Source organism: Somniosus microcephalus, chromosome 25, assembly GCF_052327205.1.
Source record: "Somniosus microcephalus isolate GS21.2 chromosome 25, FLI_Smic_1.0, whole genome shotgun sequence".
Classification (NCBI taxonomy): domain Eukaryota; kingdom Metazoa; phylum Chordata; class Chondrichthyes; order Squaliformes; family Somniosidae; genus Somniosus; species Somniosus microcephalus.
In genome coordinates this window covers 21912560-21937751 of record NC_141011.1, presented here as the reverse complement: position 1 = coordinate 21937751, position 25192 = coordinate 21912560, and the positions used below count along the sequence as shown (strand labels likewise).

The following is a 25192-nucleotide window of genomic DNA, read 5'->3' as shown; positions in this document are numbered from 1 at the left end:
TAAGTGACTAACAGCAGTAGGCTCAGGGATCTCAAGGCCAGCTTTCCCCACCCCCCCCCCCCCCCCCCTCGCTCTGTTTCGAAGACAATAAATGGGGGAATCAAAGGGGTAATTGGGACTTTAAGAAACTGTATATATATTTAACAGTTCACTGTACCCCGAATTGTTAATTTGTTTGTCCCAAAGAACAAACAGTCTGTTCTGGTTAATTGTCATTTTTGCTTGAAATTATTAAAACATCCAGTAATTTGAACAAAAAAATCAAATTAACAAATAATTCAAATTAACCATCTTAGAGTTAAAAGTAGACTGTATCTTGTCCACCTCATGATTTTGGTGTTAATGAATCTTGTTTGATTTTAAATCCAGATGTTATATCCCAATTATAAAATTATATTGGGTCCCCACCCAATACATTAACTTAGTTTCTCTTTCAGTTGCTGACTGACTTGCCAGAAATTCCCAAATTAATTTTCGATTTCCCCATTTGAAAAACACATCAGTCGCATGACTCTACAGTCTGTGCATCCTCCTCCTCCTGCCCCAACAGAAATTCACTCATTAGTCAGCTTGTTATGTAACATATTTTGAAATTGCTCCCGATTTAAAATGTCAACTCTTATTATCCAATTTTTCTCCACTCTTCCAGCTGCTGACTGAGGGGGGTCACAGTTCCACCTACTGCTGCCCGGCCCCCCCCCCCCACAACACACCCGATCAGTTAGTTCAATACAGACAGGGAATCAAAGCTCTTTCTGGTCCATGTAGCTACAGCAGACAGTGCAATGACCCAGTGACCCATCAGTTCTGAAATCTGCCTTTAAAACCTCCTCTCCAACTTCGCTCTCTGCAACTCCACCGAGCACGAAAGGAGGACTTTGGAACCTGAAAGCATATTCAAAACTCCAGACTTTTCTATATAAATGTGCTTACCAAGTGACCCCATGGGGAACTCCATGTAGCCACCAAGATCAATCTGCAATTCCACTTATGTATTCCAAAATTTCTCCCCCACCCCCCCTCGTTATTTGGGCAATAACTAAGATTGACTATTTATCCCCATATTCCCCCAGACTCAGCTTTATTTGCTTTGCATTTACCCTGCACCAGCACACCCCACCCTATGTAAACATTTACATAAACAGCCATTCATAATGCTAATCTCCTGTAATTCAGGTTGTCACTAACTGGATTTAGCATTTTGGTGTGTGCATGCTATAGGAAACATTGCACTGAAGAAAGCATGCTTCAATGTTAACAGGAGACACTCAATTTGTCACCTCAAATAGCTTACACTATTCACTTTTATGGGATGTGGGCGTTGCTGGCAAGGCCGGCATTTATTGCCCTCGAGAAGGTGGTGGTGAGCCACCTTCTTGAACCGCTGCAGTCCGTGTGGTGAAGGTACTCCCACAGTGCTGTTAGGGAGGGAGTTCCAGGATTTTGACCCAGCGACGATGAAGGATCAGTGATACATTTCTAAGTCAGGATGGTGTGTGGCTTGGAGGGGAACTTGGAGGTGGTGGTGTTCCCATGCGCCTGCTGCCCTTGTCCTAGGTGGAAGAGGTTGCGGGTTTGGGAGGTGCTGCCGAAGAAGCCTTGGCGAGTTGCTGCAGTGCATCTTGTAGATGGTACACACTGCAGTCACGGTACACGTTTAAGGTGGTCGATGGAGTGCCAATCAAGCGGGCTGCTTTTTCCTGGATGGTGTGGAGCTTCTTGAATGCTGTTGGAGCTGCACTCACCCAGGCAAGTGGAGAGTATTCAATCAAACTCCTTACTTGTGCCTCACTCCTTACTTATTACCACAACCGAAAGACTCCAAGCCCAAGTTCGGAAGATAAAACCTAGAACAATACCGCTGGCTGGTCTCAGATCACATGGACATTTCACACACCTCATTAACAATATTTTTCATACTTTTTATTCTAGCTTCATTTTCCTTTGTTACAGATCTGTAAGTCTTACTTCAAACCTATTTAAAATAATGAAAATCAATCAGGTGTAAACTTGAAAGATTATCTTGATAACAGCTGTCAACATGGATTCAGAAACGGAAGATTCGGCCTCATCAATCTCCTTGACTTCTGTGAGGAAGTTACATCCCAAGTGGTAATCCCTACGATGTGTTCTACCTAGACTTCCAGAGGGCAAAGTTCCATACTTTTAGTTAAGCTCAAAAATATGGGGATTCAGGGTAAATCTCAGGTACGCATTAAGAAATTGGCAATGGAGTAGAAAATGAGTACTTTTTAAGAAGAGTTACATCAGGTTGGGGTGGGTGGGGGGGCTGTAGAAAGAGTACCGAGGGAGATGTCCCAGAGATTGTTTTCAATTTACATCAATGATTTCGACTCAGAAACCCAATGCAAACTGGTTATATTTGCAGACAATACCAAACTAAGAGGGTTAGTGGAATCAGAGGAGACAGATCAGGAATTACAGAATGAGCTGGTCAAAATATGCAAGTGGGCGGAATACTAGACAATGACATTTAATACAGACAAATGTAAAACATTACATATTGGTAGGACAAATAGGTAATGCACGTACTCACTCCATGAATGGTATTGAAATAGCCAAGAGTGAAGTTGAAAAAGACCTAGGAGTTAAGTAGAACCAAAGTTCGACATGCTCAATCAATAAGAACATAAGAAATAGGAGCAGGAGTAGGCCATACGGCCCCTCGGGCCTGCTCCGCCATTCAATAGGATCATAGCTGATCTGAACCTAGACTCACGTCCACTTCCCTGCCCTCTCCCCGTAACCCCTAATTCCCTTATCTGCTAGGGAAATGTCTATCGCCATTTTAAATGTATTTAATACAGAGGAGCAATAGAAGGTTGAACTATAGCAGAAACAGTACAAGTCAGAGGAAGTCAAACTGCAGAGAGCTCTGGTCAGACCACACCAAGTACCATGTCTAGCTCTAGTCACTGGGAGACAAGGACATCCACGCGCTGGAGGCAGTGCAGAGAAAAACCACAAGGCTATCCCCAGTCTTAGAGGTCAGAGTTATGAAGACTGCAGAAACTTGGGCTCTTCAGCCTTGAAAGGAGGTCTGAGAAGTGACCTTACAGGTGTATACAATAGGAGAGACTGAATTAAACGGGGTAGAACAATTGATCGCAGGTTTAATCTAGCAAAAGGGAAAGTTAAGACCGACACCAGAAAGTCCTGACGAAAGGTCATCGACCTGAAACGTTAACTCTGTTTCTCTCTTCACAGATGCTGCCTGACCTGCTGAGTTTCTCCAGCATGTTCTGTTTTTATACCAGAAAGTCCTTCTTCATTAAGAGCGATTAGCATAAGGAATGAACTCCCACATACAGTAATGGAAGGGAAAAACCCTGCATAATTCAAGAACTAATAGGATACGGCAATGAAAAGACTCCACTCTCATCCTGGATGGATGAGCCGAGATGGGCTGAATTACCTCATTCATCCAAAATGATCTTATGAATGACCTCAAGTGGCTCCGACCACCATTTGTGGGAGACTTATAACCAAAAGCATTTCCCCAGATTGTTACACAGTCCAAAATACTCTCTCTCTCGCCCCCCCTCGCTCGCTCTCTCTCTCTCTCGCCCCCCCTCGCTCGCTCTCTCTCTCGCCCCCCCTCGCTCGCTCTCTCTCTCTCCCTCCCTCGCTCGCTCTCTCGCGCCCCCTCGCTCGCTCTCTCTCTCGCGCCCCCTCGCTCGCTCTCTCTCTCGCGCCCCCTCGCTCGCTCTCTCTCTCGCGCCCCCTCGCTCGCTCTCTCTCTCGCGCCCCCTCGCTCGCTCTCTCTCTCGCCCCCCCTCGCTCGCTCTCTCTCTCCCCCTCGCTCGCTCTCTCTCTCGCCCCCCCTCGCTCGCTCTCTCTCTCGCCCCCCCTCGCTCGCTCGCTCTCTCGCCCCCCCTCGCTCGCTCTCTCTCTCGCCCCCCCTCGCTCGCTCTCTCTCTCGCCCCCCCTCGCTCGCTCTCTCTCTCCCTCGCTCGCTCGCTCTCTCGCGCCCCCTCGCTCGCTCTCTCTCTCGCGCCCCCCTCGCTCGCTCTCTCTCTCGCGCCCCCTCGCTCGCTCTCTCTCGCCCCCCCTCGCTCGCTCTCTCTCTCGCCCCCCCTCGCTCGCTCTCTCTCTCGCCCCCCCCTCGCTCGCTCTCTCGCCCCCCCCTCGCTCGCTCTCTCTCTCGCCCCCCCCTCGCTCGCTCTCTCTCTCGCCCCCCCTCGCTCGCTCGCTCTCTCGCCCCCCCTCGCTCGCTCTCTCTCTCGCCCCCCCTCGCTCGCTCTCTCTCTCGCCCCCCCCCTCGCTCGCTCTCTCTCTCGCCCCCCCTCGCTCGCTCTCTCTCTCGCCCCCCCTCGCTCGCTCTCTCTCTCTCGCCCCCTCGCTCGCTCGCTCTCTCGCGCCCCCTCGCTCGCTCTCTCTCTCGCGCCCCCCTCGCTCGCTCTCTCTCTCGCCCCCCCTCGCTCGCTCTCTCTCTCGCCCCCCCGCGCCCCCTCGCTCGCTCTCTCTCGCCCCCCCTCGCTCGCTCTCTCTCTCGCCCCCCCTCGCTCGCTCTCTCTCTCGCCCCCCCTCGCTCGCTCTCTCGCCCCCCTCGCTCGCTCTCTCGCCCCCCCTCGCTCGCTCTCTCTCTCGCCCCCCCCTCGCTCGCTCTCTCTCTCGCCCCCCCTCGCTCGCTCGCTCTCTCGCCCCCCCTCGCTCGCTCTCTCTCTCGCCCCCCCTCGCTCGCTCTCTCTCTCGCCCCCCCCTCGCTCGCTCGCTCTCTCGCCCCCCCTCGCTCGCTCTCTCTCTCGCCCCCCCTCGCTCGCTCTCTCTCTCGCCCCCCCTCGCTCGCTCTCTCTCTCTCGCCCCCTCGCTCGCTCGCTCTCTCGCGCCCCCCTCGCTCGCTCTCTCTCTCGCGCCCCCTCGCTCGCTCTCTCTCTCGCCCCCCCTCGCTCGCTCTCTCTCTCGCCCCCCCTCGCTCGCTCTCTCTCTCGCCCCCCCTCGCTCGCTCGCTCTCTCGCCCCCCCTCGCTCGCTCTCTCTCTCGCCCCCCCTCGCTCGCTCTCTCTCGCCCCCCCTCGCTCGCTCGCGCTCTCGCCCCCCCTCGCTCGCTCTCTCTCTCTCGCCCCCCCTCGCTCGCTCTCTCTCTCGCCCCCTCGCTCGCTCTCTCGCGCCCCTCGCTCGCTCTCTCTCTCGCGCCCCCTCGCTCGCTCTCTCTCTCGCGCCCCCTCGCTCGCTCTCTCTCTCGCGCCCCCTCGCTCGCTCTCTCTCTCGCGCCCCCTCGCTCGCTCTCTCTCTCGCGCCCCCTCGCTCGCTCTCTCTCTCGCGCCCCCTCGCTCGCTCTCTCTCTCGCGCCCCCTCGCTCGCTCTCTCTCTCGCGCCCCCTCGCTCGCTCTCTCTCGCGCCCCTCGCTCGCTCTCTCTCGCGCCCCCTCGCTCGCTCTCTCTCTCGCGCCCCCTCGCTCGCTCTCTCTCTCGCGCCCCCTCGCTCGCTCTCTCTCTCGCGCCCCCTCGCTCGCTCTCTCTCTCGCGCCCCCTCGCTCGCTCTCTCTCTCGCGCCCCCTCGCTCGCTCTCTCTCTCGCGCCCCCTCGCTCGCTCTCTCGCGCCCCCTCGCTCGCTCTCTCTCGCGCCCCCTCGCTCGCTCTCTCTCGCGCCCCCTCGCTCGCTCTCTCTCGCGCCCCCTCGCTCGCTCTCTCTCTCGCGCCCCCTCGCTCGCTCTCTCTCTCGCGCCCCCTCGCTCGCTCGCTCTCTCGCCCCCTCGCTCGCTCGCTCTCTCGCCCCCTCGCTCGCTCGCTCTCTCGCCCCCCCGCTCGCTCGCTCTCGCGCCCCCGCTCGCTCGCTCTCGCGCGCCCCCTCGCTCGCTCTCGCGCGCCCCCCTCGCTCGCTCTCGCGCGCTCCCGCTCGCTCGCCCCCCTCGCGCTCGCTCTCGCGCGCCCCCTCGCGCGCCCCCTCGCGCTCGCTCTCGCGCGCCCCCTCGCGCGCTCCCGCTCGCTCGCCCCCTCGCGCTCGCTCTCGCGCGCCCCCTCGCGCTCGCTCTCGCGCGCCCCCTCGCTCGCTCTCGCGCGCCCCCTCGCTCGCTCTCGCGCGCCCCCTCGCTCGCTCTCGCCCTCGCTCGCTCTCGCGCGCCCCCCTCGCTCGCTCTCCCCCTCGCTCGCTCTCCCCCTCGCTCGCTCTCGCGCGCCCCCTCGCTCGCCCTCGCGCGCCCCCTCGCTCGCTCCCCCTCGCTCGCCCCCTCGCTCGCCCTCGCGCGCCCCCCTCGCGCGCCCCCTCGCTCGCCCTCTCGCTCGCCCTCGCGCGCCCCCTCGCTCGCTCCCCCTCGCTCGCCCTCGCGCGCCCCCTCGCTCGCTCCCCCTCGCTCGCCCCCGCGCTCGCCCCCTCGCTCGCCCTCGCGCGCCCCCTCGCTCGCCCTCAGCGCGCCCCCTCGCTCGCCCTCTCGCGCCCCCTCGCTCGCCCTCGCGCGCCCCCTCGCTCGCCCTCGCGCGCCCCCTCGCTCGCCCTCGCGCGCCCCCTCGCTCGCTCTCGCGCGCCCCCTCGCTCGCTCTCCCCCGCGCGCCCCCCTCGCTCTCTCGCGCGACCCCTCGCGCGCCCCCCCCTCGCTCTCGCGCGCCCCCCCGCGCGCCCCCCCCTCGCTCTCGCGCGCCCCCCCTCGCTCTCCCCCTCGCTCGCTCTCTCCTCCCCCTCGCTCGCTCTCTCCTCCCCCTCGCTCGCTCTCTCCTCCCCCTCGCTCGCTCTCTCCTCCCCCTCGCTCGCTCTCTCCTCCCCCTCGCTCGCTCTCTCCTCCCCCTCGCTCGCTCTCTCCTCCCCCTCGCTCGCTCTCTCCTCCCCCTCGCTCGCTCTCTCCTCCCCCTCGCTCGCTCTCTCCTCCCCCTCGCTCGCTCTCTCCTCCCCCTCGCTCGCTCTCTCCTCCCCCTCGCTCGCTCTCTCCTCCCCCTCGCTCGCTCTCTCTCTCCCCCTCGCTCGCTCTCTCTTTCCCCCTCGCTCGCTCTCTCTTTCCCCCTCGCTCGCTCTCTCCTCCCCCTCGCTCGCTCTCTCCTCCCCCTCGCTCGCTCTCTCCTCCCCCTCGCTCGCGCTCTCTCTCCCCCTCGCTCGCTCTCTCCTCCCCCTCGCTCGCGCTCTCTCTCCCCCTCGCGCTCTCTCTCTCTCTCCCCCTCGCTCTCTCTCTCTCTCTCCCCCTCGCTCTCTCTCTCTCTCTCCCCCTCGCTCTCTCTCTCTCTCTCCCCCTCGCTCTCTCTCTCTCTCTCCCCCTCGCTCTCTCTCTCCCCCTCGCTCTCTCTCTCCCCCTCGCTCTCTCTCTCCCCCTCGCGCTCTCTCTCCCCCTCGCTCTCTCTCTCCCCCTCGCGCTCTCTCTCCCCCTCGCGCTCTCTCTCTCCCCCTCGCTCTCTCTCTCCCCCCCTCGCTCTCTCTCTCCCCCCCTCGCTCTCTCTCTCCCCCCCTCGCTCTCTCTCTCTCCCCCCCTCGCTCGCTCTCTCTCCCCCCCCCTCGCTCTCTCTCTCCCCCCCCCCCTCGCTCTCTCCCCCCCACTCACGCTCTCTCTCCCCCCCCCCACTCATGCTCTCTCCCCCCCCACTCACGCTCTCTCCCCCCCCCACTCACGCTCTCTCTCCCCCCCACTCACGCTCTCTCTCCCCCCCCACTCACGCTCTCTCTCCCCCCCCCACTCACGCTCTCTCCCCCCCACTCACGCTCTCTCTCCCCCTCCCACTCACGCTCTCTCTCCCCCCCCCCACTCACGCTCTCTCTCCCCCCCCCACTCACGCTCTCTCTCCCCCCCCCCACTCACGCTCTCTCCCCCCCCCCACTCACGCTCTCTCCCCCCCCCACTCACGCTCTCTCTCCCCCCCACTCACGCTCTCTCTCCCCCCCCACTCACGCTCTCTCTCCCCCCCCACTCACGCTCTCTCTCCCCCCCCACTCACGCTCTCTCTCCCCCCCCACTCACGCTCTCTCTCCCCCCCACTCACGCTCTCTCTCCCCCCCCACTCACGCTCTCTCTCACCCCCACTCACGCTCTCTCTCCCCCCCCACTCACGCTCTCTCTCCCCCCCCCACTCACGCTCTCTCTCCCCCCCCCCACTCACTCTCTCCCCCCCACCCACTCACTCTCTCCCCCCCACTCACGCTCTCTCTCTCTCCCCCCCCACTCACGCTCTCTCTCCCCCCCCACTCACGCTCTCTCCCCCCCCCCACTCACGCTCTCTCTCCCCCCCCACTCACGCTCTCTCTCCCCCCCCACTCACGCTCTCTCTCCCCCCCCACTCACGCTCTCTCTCCCCCCCACTCACGCTCTCTCTCCCCCCCACTCACGCTCTCTCTCCCCCCCACTCACGCTCTCTCTCCCCCCCACTCACGCTCTCTCTCCCCCCCCACTCACGCTCTCTCTCCCCCCCCCACTCACGCTCTCTCTCCCCCCCCACTCACGCTCTCTCTCCCCCCCCACTCACTCTCTCCCCCCCCACCCACTCACTCTCTCCCCCCCACTCACGCTCTCTCTCTCTCCCCCCCCCCACTCACGCTCTCTCTCCCCCCCCACTCACGCTCTCTCCCCCCCCCACTCACGCTCTCTCCCCCCCCCCACTCACGCACTCTCTCCCCCCCCACTCACGCTCTCTCTCCCCCCCCACTCACGCGCTCTCTCTCCCCCCCCACTCACGCGCTCTCTCTCCCCCCCCACTCACGCGCTCTCTCTCCCCCCCCACTCACGCGCTCTCTCTCCCCCCCCACTCACGCTCTCTCCCTCCCCCCCCACTCACGCTTTCTCCCCCCCACTCACGCTCTCTCTCGCTCTCCCCCCCCAATCACGCTCTCTCTCCCCCCCCCCAATCACGCTCTCTCTCTCCCCCCCAATCACGCGCTCTCTCTCTCTCTCTCTCTCTCCCCCCCCACTCACACTCTCTCTCTCGCCCCCCCCGAAGTCAGTCTCTCTCTCCTCCCCCCCCCAAAAGTCTCTCTCTCCTCCCCCCCCAAAGTCTCTCTCTCCTCCCCCCCCCCAAAAGTCTCTCTCTCCTCCCCCCCCCCCCCAAGTCTCTCTCTCCTCCCCCCCCCAAAAGTCTCTCTCTCCTCCCCCCCCAAAAGTCTCTCTCTCCTCCCCCCCCAAAAGTCTCTCTCTCCTCCCCCCCCCAAAAGTCTCTCTCCCCTCCTCCCCCCCATCTCTCTCTCCTCCTCCCCCCCCCCCAAGTCTCTCTCTCCTCCTCCCCCCCGTCTCTCTCTCCTCCTCCCCCCCCCCCAAAGTCTGTCTCTCCTCCTCCCCCCCCCCAAGTCTGTCTCTCCTCCTCCCCCCCAAGTCTGTCTCTCCTCCTCCCCCCCAAGTCTGTCTCTCCTCCTCCCCCCCAAGTCTGTCTCTCCTCCTCCCCCCCCCCAAGTCTGTCTCTCCTCCTCCCCCCCAAGTCTGTCTCTCCTCCTCCCCCCCCCCCAAGTCTGTCTCTCCTCCTCCTCCCAAGTCTCTCTCTCTCCTCCTCCCCCCTCCCAAGTCTCTCTCTCCTCCTCCCCCCTCCCAAGTCTCTCTCTCTCTCTCCTCCCAGTCTCTCTCTTCTGGGCCGCACTCACCGAGCGGAGTTGTCTGCGCGCCGCCTCTACACACACGCTCCACACCTTCACCGCCAGCCACACGAAGCTGCGGAGTCCCATCAGGAAATACTTGCTGAGCATGGTGCGCTGCCGGGCCCAGGAGCAGGGGGCCGGGGTTAGGAGCCGGCGGCCAGGCCGCTCCGCTCCGGGCCGCGCTCCCCCCATCGCCGCGCCGGCCGCCGCCGCCATCTTCCCCAGCGCCCGCTTCAAGGGGCGGGCCCGGCCTCTTAAAGGCAACGTCCACTGCTGTCCGCCGACCCAGTCAGCCCAGCCCCCAGCACTGCCATCAAGCAGCTCAATCATTCCACTGCCCACAAACTTACTCAGAACTGTTCAGTCTCAGGGCTGAGCTCGCAAATCCACTTAACTACATGGCCCTGTTACCATATTTAAAGGTGCCTTCACACTGCAAGTCCAGCATCTGTTTTTTTTAAATTAAAACCTGATACTGGTCCACCCTTTGAGTGTACTCTTCTTGTGCATACCATAAACAAAAAACACTGTAACTAATAAAACATTAAATGAAATTTAACAACTTAAATTAAAATGTGGTTGTCGGTGGTGGTGATAATGCACTCCAGTCCCTCAGCATCAGTGTGGGTCTGGTGGTGCAAACAATAAACAAAAAAAACGTAACTTAACCAAAATGCATCGAATGAAACTTAACAAATTAAATTAAAATTTGGTTGTCGGGGGTGATGATGATGAGGCACTCCAGTCCCTGCGGTGCCCACCGGTCGCGGAAGGCCTCGAGTGTGCCGGCGGACATAGAAACATAGAAACATAGAAGATAGGAGCAGGAGTAGGCCATTCGGCCCCTCGAGCCTGCTCCGCCATTCAATGTGATCATGGCTGATCATCCAAATTCAGTACCCTGTCCCTGCTTTCTCTCCATACCCCTTGATCCCTTTAGCCTTAAGAAATATATCCAACTCCTTCTTGAATATATTTAATGAATTGGCCTCCACTGCCTTCTGTAGTAGAGAACTCCACAGGTTCACCACTCTCTGGGTGAAGAAATTCCTCCTCATTTCTGTCCTAAATGGCTTACCCCTTATCCTTAGACTGTGACCCCTGGTTCTGGACTCCCTGACCATCGGGAACATCCTTCCTGCATCTAGTCTGTCCAGTCCTGTCAGAATTTTATAAGTTTCAATGAGATCCCCTCTCATTCTTCTAAACTCCAGCGAGTATAAGCCCAATCGACCCAATCTCTCCTCATACGTCATTCCTGCCATCCCAGGTATCAGCCTGGTGAATCTTCGCTGAACTCCTTCCATGGCAAGGACACCGCCTGCTCCATCTCCAGGGCCACCCGGGCGTGAACGTGGCCCCGCGGAAGAGAGGCAGGGCAGTCAGGCCGAGCGATCAGCATCAGTGTGACATGTAAACAGAGAATGCTGGAAATACTCAGCAGGTCAGGCTGAATCTGTGGAGAGAGAATCATTGAGGTCATCGACCTGAAACCTTAACTCTGCTCCTACAGCTGTGATCTCATTGAATGGCAGCACAGGCTCGAGGGGCAGAACGGCCTGCTCCTGTTCCTATGTTTTTTTTTCTCTCTCCACGGACGCTGCCTGACCTGAGTGTTTTCAGCATATTTTTGTTTTTATTTCAGATTTGCAGCCTCCGCGGTATGTTTTGTTTTAGCATCGCGTGTGAGACGGTTTCGGCTTCCCGCCGACACTGAACTTGTTCGGTACAAAGCAGATCTTTAAGGCCTGAACACAAAAGTGAAGCAATGTGAAGCTTCTCTGGGGGAGTCTGACTCTGCTTCTCTCTGGTGTCGGATCAGGCCCCAACACCAGATTCTGACTGCATTTAGACTATAACTGCAGTGTAGGTGCGAACTTACAGCTGTAGTGTAACGGTGCCCTTAAAGTGATTTGCATCCAATCGGTCACATTGTCAATCCAAAAATAGATCATTGATGCTTCTGTAACAAGTGGTACCTGACAAGTCTGTACATCTGGTCTTGAACCTTTTGCAATAACAGTCAGAGATTTACAGTGCACGATTAATATCTAACAATTCAATTCCTTAAAATACACACCAGGCATTGACATAGTTAGAGAGCACAACAGTGAAGTTCCACTAGCACCATTGCCACTCCCTGGAATCAGTCCCCAAGGTCACCCACAAACCCAGTCACTCAGTCAAGCTCACCCACTACCACAAGGTACCATGTTTACTATGCTGTGTACACTGTGTTTTATCTATGTAACATATGTCAACCTGTTTTACTCAAAGGAGGATTTGGAATATAAACTCTCCCACTTGAACTTTGAAAGGAGTTCTGCCAACTTTTAAAATATTTCTTAACTGAAATATTTTAATTTTCAGAGTGAGCCTGATCATATTGAATCACAATCATCTAACATATAAATATCAAGGTCTAATATTATCCAAACAATTCCAAAATTATTTATGCTTTTATTAAAAAATTAGTTACCATATTCTTCTTCAAATATTCTCAAAATTAGCCCAGTGGCAGCACTCTCACCTCTGAGTCAGAAGGCTGTGGGTTCAAGCCCCTCTCCAGAGACTTCAGCACATAGTCTAGGGTGACACTCCAGTGCAGTACTGAGGGAGTGCTGCATTGTTAAGTGCAGCACCTCCTCAGCACTGCACGCAACAGATTGTTGAGACGTTAAACCGAGGCTTTGTCTGCATGTTCAAGTGCAGGTTAAAGATCCCATGCCATTATTCGAAGACGAGCAGGAGAGTTCTCCCAGCGTCCTGGCTAAAATGTATCCAGGAACAAACAGCACAGAAAAACAGATTATCTGGCCATTTAGCTCATACTGTTTGTGGCTCCTTGCTGTGAGTAAACTGGCTGCCACATTTGCCTGCAAAACAACAGTAACTACTCTTCAAAAATAATCAATTGTCGGCAAAGTGCCTTGGAACCTCCTGAGGATCTGCAAGGTGCTATATGAATGCAACTTCTTTCTTTATGTACAGTATTACAATACGACACTGATCAAATTAGTGATTACATATTCAAAACAGTTTAACGAATAAATAAATTGCATGCATTTAGTAACATTTGAAAATAAACTTATACAGAATTCTTTCCTGCCTTACCAACAATTTTCTCCACTCCTTTCCTAAAGGTGCTGACCCATTGTGTGGTATCTACTGATATCTCATTGAAGGAGCTATTCTCCCTCTGTGAGCCTAGACAGTGAATATCAACAGGATGTTTAGTTGTGGGGGCCATCAAAGTTCATGCACGCAATTTCCAACAGGGCACTCTAGACACTGACTAGGAGGGGAATCCCTGGTTGATTTTTCCCTTGCCTGCCCAAGGCCAGTGAGACTCATTGGAACGTCATTACTCTTCATAGAATCATAGGGGGAAAAATGCGGTTGCTTTGCACCTCCCATTAGCGCCCTAAGAGGGTGCTAACGGGGCGCAAAGCAACTAGCGCCCGGGCGCCGGCAACGCCTTCCGTGAAATTCAGTGGGAGGTTAGCGGCAGCGGTAACCGGTAGCACCCCGCGGCGCTGCACCGCCGGCAATGACGTCATCACCATGATCTTCGGTAGCGCCCCCTGACTTACCACCAGACGCCATGTCCGACGGGGTCAGGGGGGCCTACCTGCGGCCGGGGCGGCGCTATTTAAAGGCGAGGTGCGGGGCGGACATTTTTGTTGTTGGCTGCCTGCCAGCACCTGCCTCCGCTCCCGTCCCCGGCCTCCTTACCCGCCCCCCCTGCGGAGTACCGGCTGCGCTCCATGAGCCCGGCACTTCTCTTGCGTGCCGGGCTCGTTTGCCGGCACTCCCGATCCCCGGGGGCCCAGCTGGGCCCCGGGTCGTGCTGCGCAAGGTCCCTACCCTTTAAGAAGGGGAGGAAGGCCTGCAATACCGCGGCGCGACGTGCCGCTGCGCCACGCTTCCAGTAGCGTCCCGCTTCCCTCTTGGGGCGCTACCGCTCAATTTCCGTTGCGGGGACGCTAATTTTTACGGGGCGCTAAAAGTAGCGCCCCAGTGAAGTTAGCACCCCAAAGGGGGCGCGAATCAATTTTAAGCTCATAGAATCTTACAGCACAGTAGGAGGCCATTTATCCAATTACTGTAGTCCCACTCCCCTCCTCTTTCCCGATAGCAGTGCAATTTTTTTCTTTTCAAGTATTTACCCAGTTCCCTTTTGAAAGTTCCTATTGACTTGGCCTCCACCACCCTTTCAGGCAGTGCATTCCAGATCACAACAACTCGCTGCGTAAAAAAAAAATCTTCTCCTCTTCCCCCCTGTTTCTTTTGCCAATTATCTTAAATCTGTGTCCTCTGGCTACCGGCCCGCCTGTCAGTGGAAACCTTATTTACTTTATCAAAACCGTGTCGTCCCAGCTGAAAACAGCGAACTAATTGTGGAACCCTCCTTGTCGATCTGGCTCCTTTTCACTCAGGGCAATGCATTGGCCTACTGAGAACTGAGGGCCGTCAGCAGTCGCCATCCTAGTGCTTTTTGGCAAAGTGAAGTGAAAGGAATATGGGCACTGATTGACTTGTGCACTGCAAGTGTAAGTGCTTTACCCAATAAAGAAAAGCATTAGTATCTAAGTGGATGATCAACCTTTGACTGTAATGACATCTGCTCAGCCTTGAGTGCATGACTGCAGTGTGCTATTACTGTTCCATTGGGTGCCCTATCCACAATATAAAACTGAGCGAAAGGGTAGGAACAAAATGCTGGTGTTTTTCATTCCCATCCGTTTGAAAATATCTTGTGGGCATGGTTTGTTATTTTATTCAAGGGCTGGTTTGCTTCCTGATTAGTTGGCAGTGTTCCAGGCTTTCTTTGAAATTCAGCTTCGGAGTTGGTTAAAAAAAAAGCACATACATTTTCAAGGCTGAGGAATGAACCTCCACAGAGCTCCAGGGAGCAAGGAAGGACAGTCTTCCCCCACCAATGGTCTGGCGTAATAGACCCCCCCTCCCCCGTCACCACCCACACCAGTGTGCCCACCCACCAACTTGGAAATAAAATGGAGGCCCAAGAGAAAGGGTACAGCCCATTACAAAGTATTTACAGCACAGAAACAGGCCATTCAGCCCAACAGGTCCATGCCGGTGTTTATGCTCCACACGAGCCTCCTCCCACCCCTCTTCACCTAACCCCATCAACATATCTTTCTATTCCTTTCTCCCTCATGTACTTAACTAGCTTCCCCTTGAATGCAACTATACTATTCACTGAGACAGCGAGTTCCACATTCCAACCACTCTGTGGGTAAAGACATTTCTCCTGATTCCCTATTTGATTTATTAGTGACTATCATATATTTATGACCCCTAGTTCTGGTCTCGCCCACAAGTGGAAACATCTTCTCTACGTCTACCCTATCGAACCCTTTCATAATCTTGAAGACCTCTATCAGGTCACCCCTCAGTCTTCTCTTTTCTAGAGAAAAGAGCCCCGGCCTGTTCAATCTTTCCTGATAGGTAAAACCTCTCAGTTCTGGTATCATTCTAGTAAATCTTATTTGCACCTTCTCCAGTATGTCTATATCCATCTAGAATTTTTTAATTCTTCTTTCCTTTTTTTTTGCAGGCACACCTGAAGATGCTTGCTGAGATACAGTTCCATGGACACCAACAGTCCTCCAGCAATTCTCATAGACAGTGAGTGTTAGACAATGAGTGTTGGCAGGTTATTCAACTGTGTTCAACATCACAGCCAAGCCCGCTCCAGCCCTCACCTGATACCTGCACAGGGTTTACTATATAATGGAAACCCTGGCTGATTTCCCCACTCCCAGCTCAGAAATTCTGGGCCTAATTGCAGCACTGCTGTATCAGCTGAGATCAATCAGCTCACCATGATGAGATCTGGGGCGGGGGGCTCTTGTCTGTAAGACAGTCCATTTGCCAATGGAGCTATCTGGTAACAGGCTCTAAAACGATTATACTTATTTTGACAGGCCTTATCCATTCAACAGGACCCATCCCTACAGGACCAGGGAGGAGGCACCCTTCTTTAAACCAGCAAATATATACTTTTGTTTAAGATATGGGGAATAGAATAGTACTGTTCTAATGAATAATCTTCAGTTGAAATCATAACCTATTTTTCTCTTTCAGATGTTGACCAATTGTGTATTTTCTGTTTTTACAACTTGGGATTGTTACGATAAAGCTCCTTCTATTCACCCAATGACCTGGTGAATTCCAAACTCAGAAAAGCACACTTACTCCACTAGTGTGACATTTTCTCTCCATATGAGACTGCTAACCTAGTACCAGTTTTGTGCCAAATCCTAGTTAGAGCCAATTAACACTGAATTATGGACAGTTTTAGGCTATGCATTTGTGTGCAGCAGGATCTGGGCTGAGATTCCTCAAACGGGTTGCAATTAAAACCTTTACAGTTATTGAGGAAAAGAGTCTTTCATCACATCAGGAGTCAGGCACAAAGATGACAGAATGGTGAGCTAACTTCCAGCTTAGTGTGTAACACTGTTCACACCTTATTAGTTTTCACATGTATCATGCCATTGATAGTATGAAATTGTATATTTACATCGATGGTGAAATGAATAGCAAGAACTTGGATTTATGCAAGGCCTTAGAGAGAGTGCAGAAAAGATTCACGAGAATGATTCCGGGGATGAGGGACTTCAGTTACGTGGATAGACTGGAGAAGCTGGGGTTGTTCTCCTTAGAGCAGAGAAGGTTGAGAGGAGATTTGATGGAGGTGTTCAAAATCATGAGGGGTCTGGACAGAGTAGATAGAGAGAAACTGTTCCCATTGGCGGCAGGGTCGAGAACCAGAGGACACAGATTTAAGGTGATTGGCAGAAGAAACAAAGGCGACGTGAGGAAAAACTTTTTTACTCAGCGAGTGGTTAGGATCTGGAATGCACTGCCTGAGAGGGTGGTGGAGGCAGATTCAATCACGGCTTTCAAAAGGGAGTTGGATAAGTACCTGAAGGAAAAAAAAATTCAGAGCTACGGGGAAAAGGCGGGGGAGTGGGACTAGCTGAAGGCTCGATGGGCTGAATGGCCTCCTTCTGTGCTGTAACCATTCTATGGCCACGATTTTGCCGGCGCTCAGAGTTTGGGTTCGGAGGCGGGTCCGCTGTCAAAATCGAAACGATTGACAGCGGGTTGGGAACCTGCTCCGAACCCGTCTCCATGTAAGTTTCCAAAGTGTTGGGTCTTAGATTTCAGAACAGACCCGACACCAAGCGGCGGGGGAGGCATTTAAGATAGTTAAATGCTTGTTAAGTGCTTGTTTACTATTACTTTGCCAGCCTTTTTAACAGGGTTAAGGCCGTTCGGAGATCACATCAGGTAAATAGGTCGGGTTTTCTATGTCTCCCCATTGCTGTAAATAGGTGACAGCTGCAAAAGTGGTATGAAAGCTACCATTTCACAGCTGGTCACTTCGCAATGTCAGAAGCTTGAGCCTTCAGGACTTGGAAGACACTTTTGAGCTGTATGCAGTTTGGAAGTGTTTGGATTAACTCTATCCACTGTCACCTCCTTGGAGCAAGCTCTCTCACCATTGACAGATCACTTCTGTCATCTCAACTTCAGCTGCCATCTATTCCAGCAACATCGGTGCTGTTAAGTATGTGTATTGTATTGAACAATTAACACAAAGACTTAAACGTATAACTCAAACAGGTCTTTACTGGTTGGAGGTAGGGACTGCACGTAGGTCTTTACTTCATGCCCACAGGCGGGAACTGAGGGGAGATCAGTACCCACAGTACTATTTATACCCCTATGGCCAGGAGTGGTACTGCGTATCACTACGCCCTACAAGTAGTGCAGTCCTGTCCATAGGTTCAAGTAGCACACATATTGCATACACAACATTCCTCCCTTCTTAGCTTTACAGCCATCTCCCCATTTAACATAACGTAATAACATATATACATATATAACTTCAGGTTTACATAACAGAATAACATAGATACATAGATAACTTCATGTCAAAACAGATCACAAATTCAGTCTCTGCGGAAAACAGTTCACAGATTCAATCTCTGTGGTGTAGTCGGTTCACGTTGCTGGAGTGACTCATTCAATAGTCCTTCCATGGATTTAACAGTTTGAACTTCCGAACTGAATTGGCTCCGTTCGGAGGGACCACGTGTGTGATCTGGTAGAGGTAATAATGGTTCAGATGGGTCATCTTCTGTTTCGACTTTTCCTTTTCTGCTTCTTGGAGACTCTCTGGGCTCCACTGTCAGCTGCCAGCTGCATGCGCAGTTCCTCCTTCTCTTCCTTCTTTTTCCGTAGTAGAGCCACCTTCTCCCGATGTTCCGTAGACTTTCGGTGCTCCTCCATGATTTCTGTATGGTGGGAGTCGAAGTTACAAGTTGGGCAGGACAGGACATAGTAATATTCGGTGTCGTCCTGATCTAGGCCAGTGAGAGGGTCTTCTATTTCCTCCATACCCAGCTGGGCGTTAGCCAGCTTTTGTTCCAAGTCCAGACATCTTTCCTGAAGAGACTTCTTCATGCGTACCTCTTCATCCAGCTTTTTCTGGGCTTTCAGCAAGTCGTTTACTAATGACCTCATTTGAGATTTTACTACTTCAACTTCTTTTGGAGATTGATTGATCGGACTATTCAATCCCTCTACCGGAGCAGCTGTTTCAGCGGTCTGTTGTTCTACGTTGACGTGAGTCAGCGTACTTTTGGCATCCAAGGGCTGCTCTGTTGCAGTCATCTCAGTCTGTGTTGCCACCTCAGCTCTTCCAATAACCTTTGAGAGCTCCGAACCCCTTTCGTTTGAATATTGAAGTTCATGTTCAAGTTTTTCCCATTTCAGAGTCCTGTCCTTCAGCATATGCAGGAGTTGGCTGACCGTTAACTCCTCTGACATCAGACGTTTTGTGTGCTCCTGCTCCATTTTCTCCATCAGCTGCTTCTGTTGTCTTTCCAGATTCTCCAACTCTATATCAAAGAACTCTTTCGTTGCATTCAACTCTTGCTCAAAACGGCGAAGCATTTGTTCTAATTGCTGTTGTAGTTTGAAATGGAGTTGAGTTCGAGCCCGGTGTCCCTCAGAAATGGGCACATCAGTAGACTTGCCAGACTCAGAATCCACAGTTAAACTATGTTGTTGTTGCTCAGTGGAATTCTGTGCTGAAACTTTGTCTTTTGCACCTGAGTTGGGCTTACCATCATCCGTTCCAGAGTCTGGGCCGACTATCTTCACCGAGTTCTCACTCGTTATTGTTTGTAGGAAATGCCAGTCCATATTCATTTTCCTAATCCACTCCCGTCCTAGTAGTGGAGGACCTCCTTCAGATATCACATATAAGTCCATTATTTGACTGTCTTTGCCCTTGTGGACCACTGCAACCTCTATTTTCCCGATGGGGTACACTCTTTGCCCCGTGTATGTTTTCAATATAATCCCCGTATCCTGTAGGGGAATATGTTGGAATAACTTTCCGTAATCTTTCTTATTTATGACCGTCAATGCCGATCCAGTGTCCAATTCCAGTTTTACTTGGACTCCTTCTATCTGAAGAGTGACCCAAATTGTCTGGAGGTCTGCACCCTTACCAGCGTTGAGTACTCTTAAGCTAGCCAGTTCATTACAGCTTAAGCTAGCCAGTTCATTACTGCTAGCGTCTGAATCGGACTCCTGTTCGGTCACCTTGTGTACCTTTGCGTATTTTCCTTGCGGTGACTTCTTGTTGCTGGTCTTCTTCCCTGACCTGCATACTCTAGCTATATGTCCAAGCCTACCACAAGTTCTACATTCTTGGTTTTTAAACCAACACTGGTTCTGATCATGCGTTGTCTTTCCACAACGATAACATTTGCCAGAACTCACACCCAATTTGTGTGCACTGAGCTCCGGTGACCGTAGCTGCATTACTGCCGTGCCTCTCGCTGTGGCTTCGTGTGCTGCTGCCATAGTGACCGCCTTCTCAAGCGTCAGCTCATTCTCCTCGAGCAGTCGCTTTTGTGTATCCTGTTTAAATAAACCACACACAAATTTGTCTCGTAGTGCATCTGTCAGTCCCGTTCCAAACTGGCAATATTTCGCTAATTTACGCAATTCCAGCAAATATTCAGCATTGCTTTCATGCTGTAGCTGCCTTCTGTCATAAAATTTAAATCGTTCCGCTAGCATCAGCGGCGTGGGGTTTAGATGATCTTTCAGGACAGTAACAATCTCATCGAACGTCTTATCCGCCGGTTCATCTGGTGATAACAGGTGTTTCAATTGCCCGTATGTCTTCGCACCCATTAAATTTAATAATGTTAGAGCTTTATCTTGGTCACGAATTTTATTGGCCTTACAATAATTTTTTACTCTTTCAACATATATGGCCCAATCTTCGAGGTCACTATCAAAGGTGCTAATATTCCCGTGTTTAGGCATTGTAGATTTGCAATTTCTCAGATTTTATTTTCTTTACTTGTTATCAAAGATGGCGGCTTCCCGCTCTTGCCGTCGTCCTCCGCCCACAAAATGGCGGTTTTCCCGCGCTTGGCGGTCTTCACCCGTCCCCCGACGCCGTCTCCCTTCAGCCCCCGAGTGTGGCCCTTATCTTCGCCGCGATCGCCCGAGTGCGGCCCTTATCAGCGGATGCGATCGCTGGATCGCGAAGTGGCTCCCGACCGAAGCGGCTCTCGCACCTTGAGCTTCTGCAGCCGCCGCGCCTTTCAGTCCGAGTGCGGCCCTTATCTTTGGTCCCGATCGCTGGCCCGCGCTGCGCCTCGCACTTGAAGCGGCTCCCGGCCTCTGGCTCACCCGCTCGCGCGGCTCTTGCTCGCTCCCTCCCGGGCTCTGGCTTACCCATGAGGTTATGGAGGCTTCAGGGTCCTAATGCCTGTCGCTTCCAGTCGCTGGAAGCTGTCAGGATTTCTGCTGCCCTTCAGTTTTGAGTGGGGTGTTGAGGATTGAAACCTCTCTTCAACGTCCTGTCTTTGGACGAAGCCGCCGTGGACTAACTGCCGCAGGGTTCGAACCGACTCGTCGCCAGTGTTAAGTATGTGTATTGTATTGAACAATTAACACAAAGACTTAAACGTATAACTCAAACAGGTCTTTACTGGTTGGAGGTAGGGACTGCACGTAGGTCTTTACTTCATGCCCACAGGCGGGAACTGAGGGGAGATCAGTACCCACAGTACTATTTATACCCCTATGGCCAGGAGTGGTACTGCGTATCACTACGCCCTACAAGTAGTGCAGTCCTGTCCATAGGTTCAAGTAGCACACATATTGCATACACAACAGGTGCCCTTGAAAAAAATCTCACCTTGGTCCTCTGAATCCCTCCACGATCAGCCCCAGCACCAACATCACCAGGCACACCAACATCAACAACAATACCAACCTTCTCCGCAATCACCTGATGCTGCACTGGACACAGGGCATCAGCACCTGACAAAGTTGCTGCCCGGGAGGCCAGGGATGACATCACCATGGCCAGATTTACTTCACTTGACACTGTACACCCTGGCTGCCACATGATGCGCTAGGTTGGCACCACCCCACACCAGCACCATAAAGCATCCCTACAAAGTCCAAGCCATTCCTTTCACACTCATCACAATTGGGGGGTGGGGGGCGGGGAAAGTTCACTGGAACTCACTAAGACACTTGCAAAGGTGAGCACAGATCTGTCCAATAAGGTAAAGTGTTGAAAATATAGATTTCAATGTTTGAGAACACATTAACAGAAACTTCACATGAACATTGGCTAAACCACCGAGGTGTCTACCCTTGTGTGTTGTTAGTTGGTATGCTTGCAGTAGGATGAGGGTGAGTGTGAGGAGTGGCTAGTGAGATGGGGAAGTGATAATGTAAATAGAGAGGGATGGGTGGAGGTGCAAGGTAAGTTGTTGTGAGTAAAGATGTACAGGAGTAGGGTAGGGCAGGCAGAGTGATGTAGATGTGATGAGAGGCACAGCAGGATGAGGTTGAGTGTGTCTTGGCAGTAACGTTTCGTGATCTGCTCAGATCATTGAAAGGCATATGCCACTGCAGCCTGGTCCTCCTGATGACATCCCTGCTTGTGCCCTCCTGTGCAATTTGCAACCAGGCTGCGTTGATCTCCTGGGGAGGTCTCTTCTGCCCATGGGAAGGGAAGAGAACCTCCCTGCGTGCTTTGACTCCCTCCATAAGCATATGGAGGGAGTCATGGGAGAGCCTGGGTGCAGCCGTGCACCCCTGTGCAGTGCTTGTCAGTGTTTGCAGCACCTCAATGCTGTAGAACACTGACAGCAGAACTGTCAAGATCAATTTAGGCATGGCCCCTTTAAGGAAACCGGCTGTTGACGCGTCATCAAATGACGTCACCAGATCCGCTTCCTATTAATTGGCTGGGAACCTCGCAGGGCGGGCTTAACAAGCCCAATCAACGGAAAATCACTTGGTGAGTGCAGGCTGCAGTAGACAGCGGGCTGGGACCGCGACACCGACCCCGGCCGCCCCAGGTCCGCCTCGGTCAGCGAAATCGCGGCCTATGATTCTATGATTCTATGATATGTAGCACTTTTCCCAACCTCAGGCTATTCCAAAGTGCGTAACAGCCAATAAATTACTTCTAAACTGTAGTCACTGATGTTATGTAGGCAAACACAACAGCCAATTTGCATACAGCAAGGTCCCATAAACAGGAAATGAGATCAATGACCAGCTAATTGTTTTAACTACCTTACAACAGTGACTAGACTTCAAAAACTGCTTAATTGGCTGTAGAGCGCTTTAGGACGTCCTGAGGTCGTGAAAAGATAATTGTAATGTATACAACATTGAAGGGACTACTTTGTTTTGCGCATGTACATCCTTAGTTGCGAGCGTATATAACAGACGCGTATCGATTTGTATAGTCAGTGCCGAAGTTCCAGTTAACCAGTAAAGATCACTTGAAGTTACTCTCAGTCTCTGCTGCTTTATTATTTTATAGCTGGAGTGCCCGGCGGTGCCGAGGCTTTTTCGAGGGCATGTTGTTGTTGGAAGAGAGAGAGCGACTGGGGGGGAAGAGAGAGAGCGACTGGGGGGGAAGAGAGAGAGCGACTGGGGGGGAAGAGAGAGCGACTGGGGGGGGAGAGGGAGAGCGACTGGGGGGGGAGAGAGAGAGCGACTGGGGGGGAAGAGAGAGAGCGACTGGGGGGGAAGAGAGAGAGAGCGAGCGACTGGGGGGGAGAGAGAGAGAGCGAGCGACTGGTGGGGAGAGAGAGAGAGTGAGCGACTGGGGGGAGAGAGAGAGAGCGAGCGACTGGGGGGGAAGAGAGAGAGAGAGAGCGAGCGACTGGGGGAAGAGAGAGAGAGCGAGCGACTGGGGGGGAAGAGAGAGAGAGCGAGCGACTGGGGGGGAGAGAGAGAGAGCGAGCGACTGGTGGGGAGAGAGAGAGAGTGAGCGACTGGGGGGAAGAGAGAGAGAGAGAGCGAGCGACTGGGGGGGAAGAGAGAGAGAGAGAGCGAGCGACTGGGGGGAAGAGAGAGAGAGCGAGCGACTGGGGGGGAAGAGAGAGAGAGCGAGCGACTGGGGGGAAGAGAGAGCGACTGAGGGGGGGAGGGGGTGGGGGAGGGGGAGGGGGGCTGGGGGGTGGGGGAGGGGTGGGGGGAGGGGGTGGGGGGGAGGGGAGGGGAGGGGGAGGGAGGGGAGGGGGAGTGGAGTGGAAGGGGGAAGGGGGGGCGGAAGGGGGTGGGGAAGGGGGGAAGGGAGAGGGAAGGGGAGGGGAGGGGAGGGGGGAGGGGGAGGGGAGGGGAGGGGGAGAATGGGGGGGAGGGGAGGGGGGAATGGGGGGAGGGGAGGGGGGTGGGGAGGGAGGGGGTGTGGGGGGGAGGGGGGAGAGGAGGGGGGGAGGGGGGAGGGGAGGGGGGAGAGGGGGGAGGGGAGGGGGGTGTGGGGGGAGAAAGGGAGTGGGGGAGCTAGCAGACCCAATGGCTCCGCGGAGCTCCTTGCCGCCCCACGCACTGACATGGCTCAGCCCGAGCCCTGCCCTCCCGAGCACCGGCCTCCGGAGCCCCGCCCTCCCGCTCTCCGGAGCCCCGCCCTCCCGCTCCCCGGAGCCCCGCCCTCCCGCTGCGCTCTCCCGAGCCCCGAGCCCCGCGCGCGCGCCCTCCCCAGCTCCGCCTTCCCGAGCCCCGCCCCCCGCCCGAGCCAGCTTCAAGACCAGAGAGACGCCGCCGCGCAACCTACCGCGTGAGGCCCGGCCGGACGCAAGTCGCGCTCCGGGCGGAAGATGACGCGGACGCTGACTCCCGCCCCGCCCGCCTTTACTAAGATGGCGGCGGGTGGCGACGCTCGGCTCAGGCCCGCCCCCTCCAGCCTTCACAAAGATGGCAGCAATCGCTGGCCTTTTGTCGATCGCGACAGGAGGCGCCTAGCTCGGGTGTGGCTGGTCAACAGACGCCCAGGCTTTGAGACCTGGAAAAACGGTGAAAGGTAGGAAAATTATAGAGGTTAGACTAGAGATTTACAAATTAATTAACTTTTTTTAAAAACAATTTGTCTTTTAAAAGCAACTTTTTTTTTGCTGGCAATGTAGATTTGAAAAGAAACACGCAGAAAGCGGGAAAAAGAAATGAAAAGTTTGGAATCAAGATGGCGGTGACTCACCTCGGTTCAGAACGATAAGGCCCGCCCACACACGCACCGATTGGTGGACCGTCAGGTCACCGAAGCGTAGGATTGGTCAATCGTCCCGTCACTCGACTGTAGGAGGGCCCGCCCGCACGCGCCAGGAACCCGCCCCCGCCACGCACCGATTGGTCGACCGTTGGGTCGCTCGACCGTACGATTGGTCGACCTCGACGTCACTCGATGCTCATGAGCGGATAATGAGCGGAATGTTGAACGTTTTTTGGATACCACGGGTGCAATTTTTGTCTGGCCGAAACGTAAATACGCTTATGATGGTTCTGGAATCGTAAGCTTTCTTTCGATGTAACACACGTGTAGGTACGCTCTATAACTTTCGAGTTTATTCAATACAGACAGACAGACGGAATGACAGACAGAAGAACCGCTTTATATATATAGATAGATGTAGTTGTGTATAGCGGTACAAACACAACAATAATATAAATGCAAGTCTTTCTTTTAGTACTGTTGGTTGATGGATGAATGAATGAACTAGGACACCCGGCTCTTCTTCAAATAATGGCAATAATGGGATCTTTTACATCCAGTTAAACAGGCAGATGGGCCTCAGTTTAACATCCCGTTCAACAGATGGCAGCGCTGACTATGCAGCACTTTCCCAGCACTACAGCGGAGTGTCAGCCTAGATTATGCGATCAAATCCTCGAGTGGGACTTAGTTCCTCCCCACAACCTTCTGACTCCCAGGTGAGAGTGCTGTTACTGAGCCAAGCTGACACCTCAATGAATGCATGATATATGTACAATTACTTGCACGTACAGACCAGGAGCAGAGCGAGAGGGAGTCGAATCCCAGGTGAACAGGTGTGATATGTGGCAGTAAGGTGAGGTTGGGAAAAGGATGGGTGTGAGGAGGAGGTGCTGGAAGTGCACTATGACAGTGTAGGGAGATTAGTGAACCAATCAATGAGATTCAGTTATCAGAATGATGAACATGGTTAATGCAGATGTGCAGAGGTAGTTTTCAGGAACGAAGTAACCACAGTGATCAAATTTTTTGTTCTATTAATCCAGTTTATTCAGTTCTAATTTAATGGTTAGGATGTGTTGAATTGCTGTTGTCCCACCTT

The 25192-nt window shown here is 54.0% G+C and overlaps 1 protein-coding gene across 1 annotated transcript in view; it reads right to left on the bottom strand.

The window, feature by feature from the left end:
* The window catches only part of LOC147100528 (CTD nuclear envelope phosphatase 1-like), a 46462-nt gene extending 36715 nt beyond the window's left edge, over positions 1-9747 (bottom strand). Inside the window, exon 1 of the mRNA XM_085966870.1 lies at positions 9501-9747. Within this exon, the coding sequence (XP_085822996.1) occupies positions 9501-9710 (210 nt within the window). The 5' untranslated portion in view covers positions 9711-9747. The remainder of the gene's footprint in view (positions 1-9500) is intronic.
* Positions 9748-25192: the final 15445 nt, after the last annotated feature.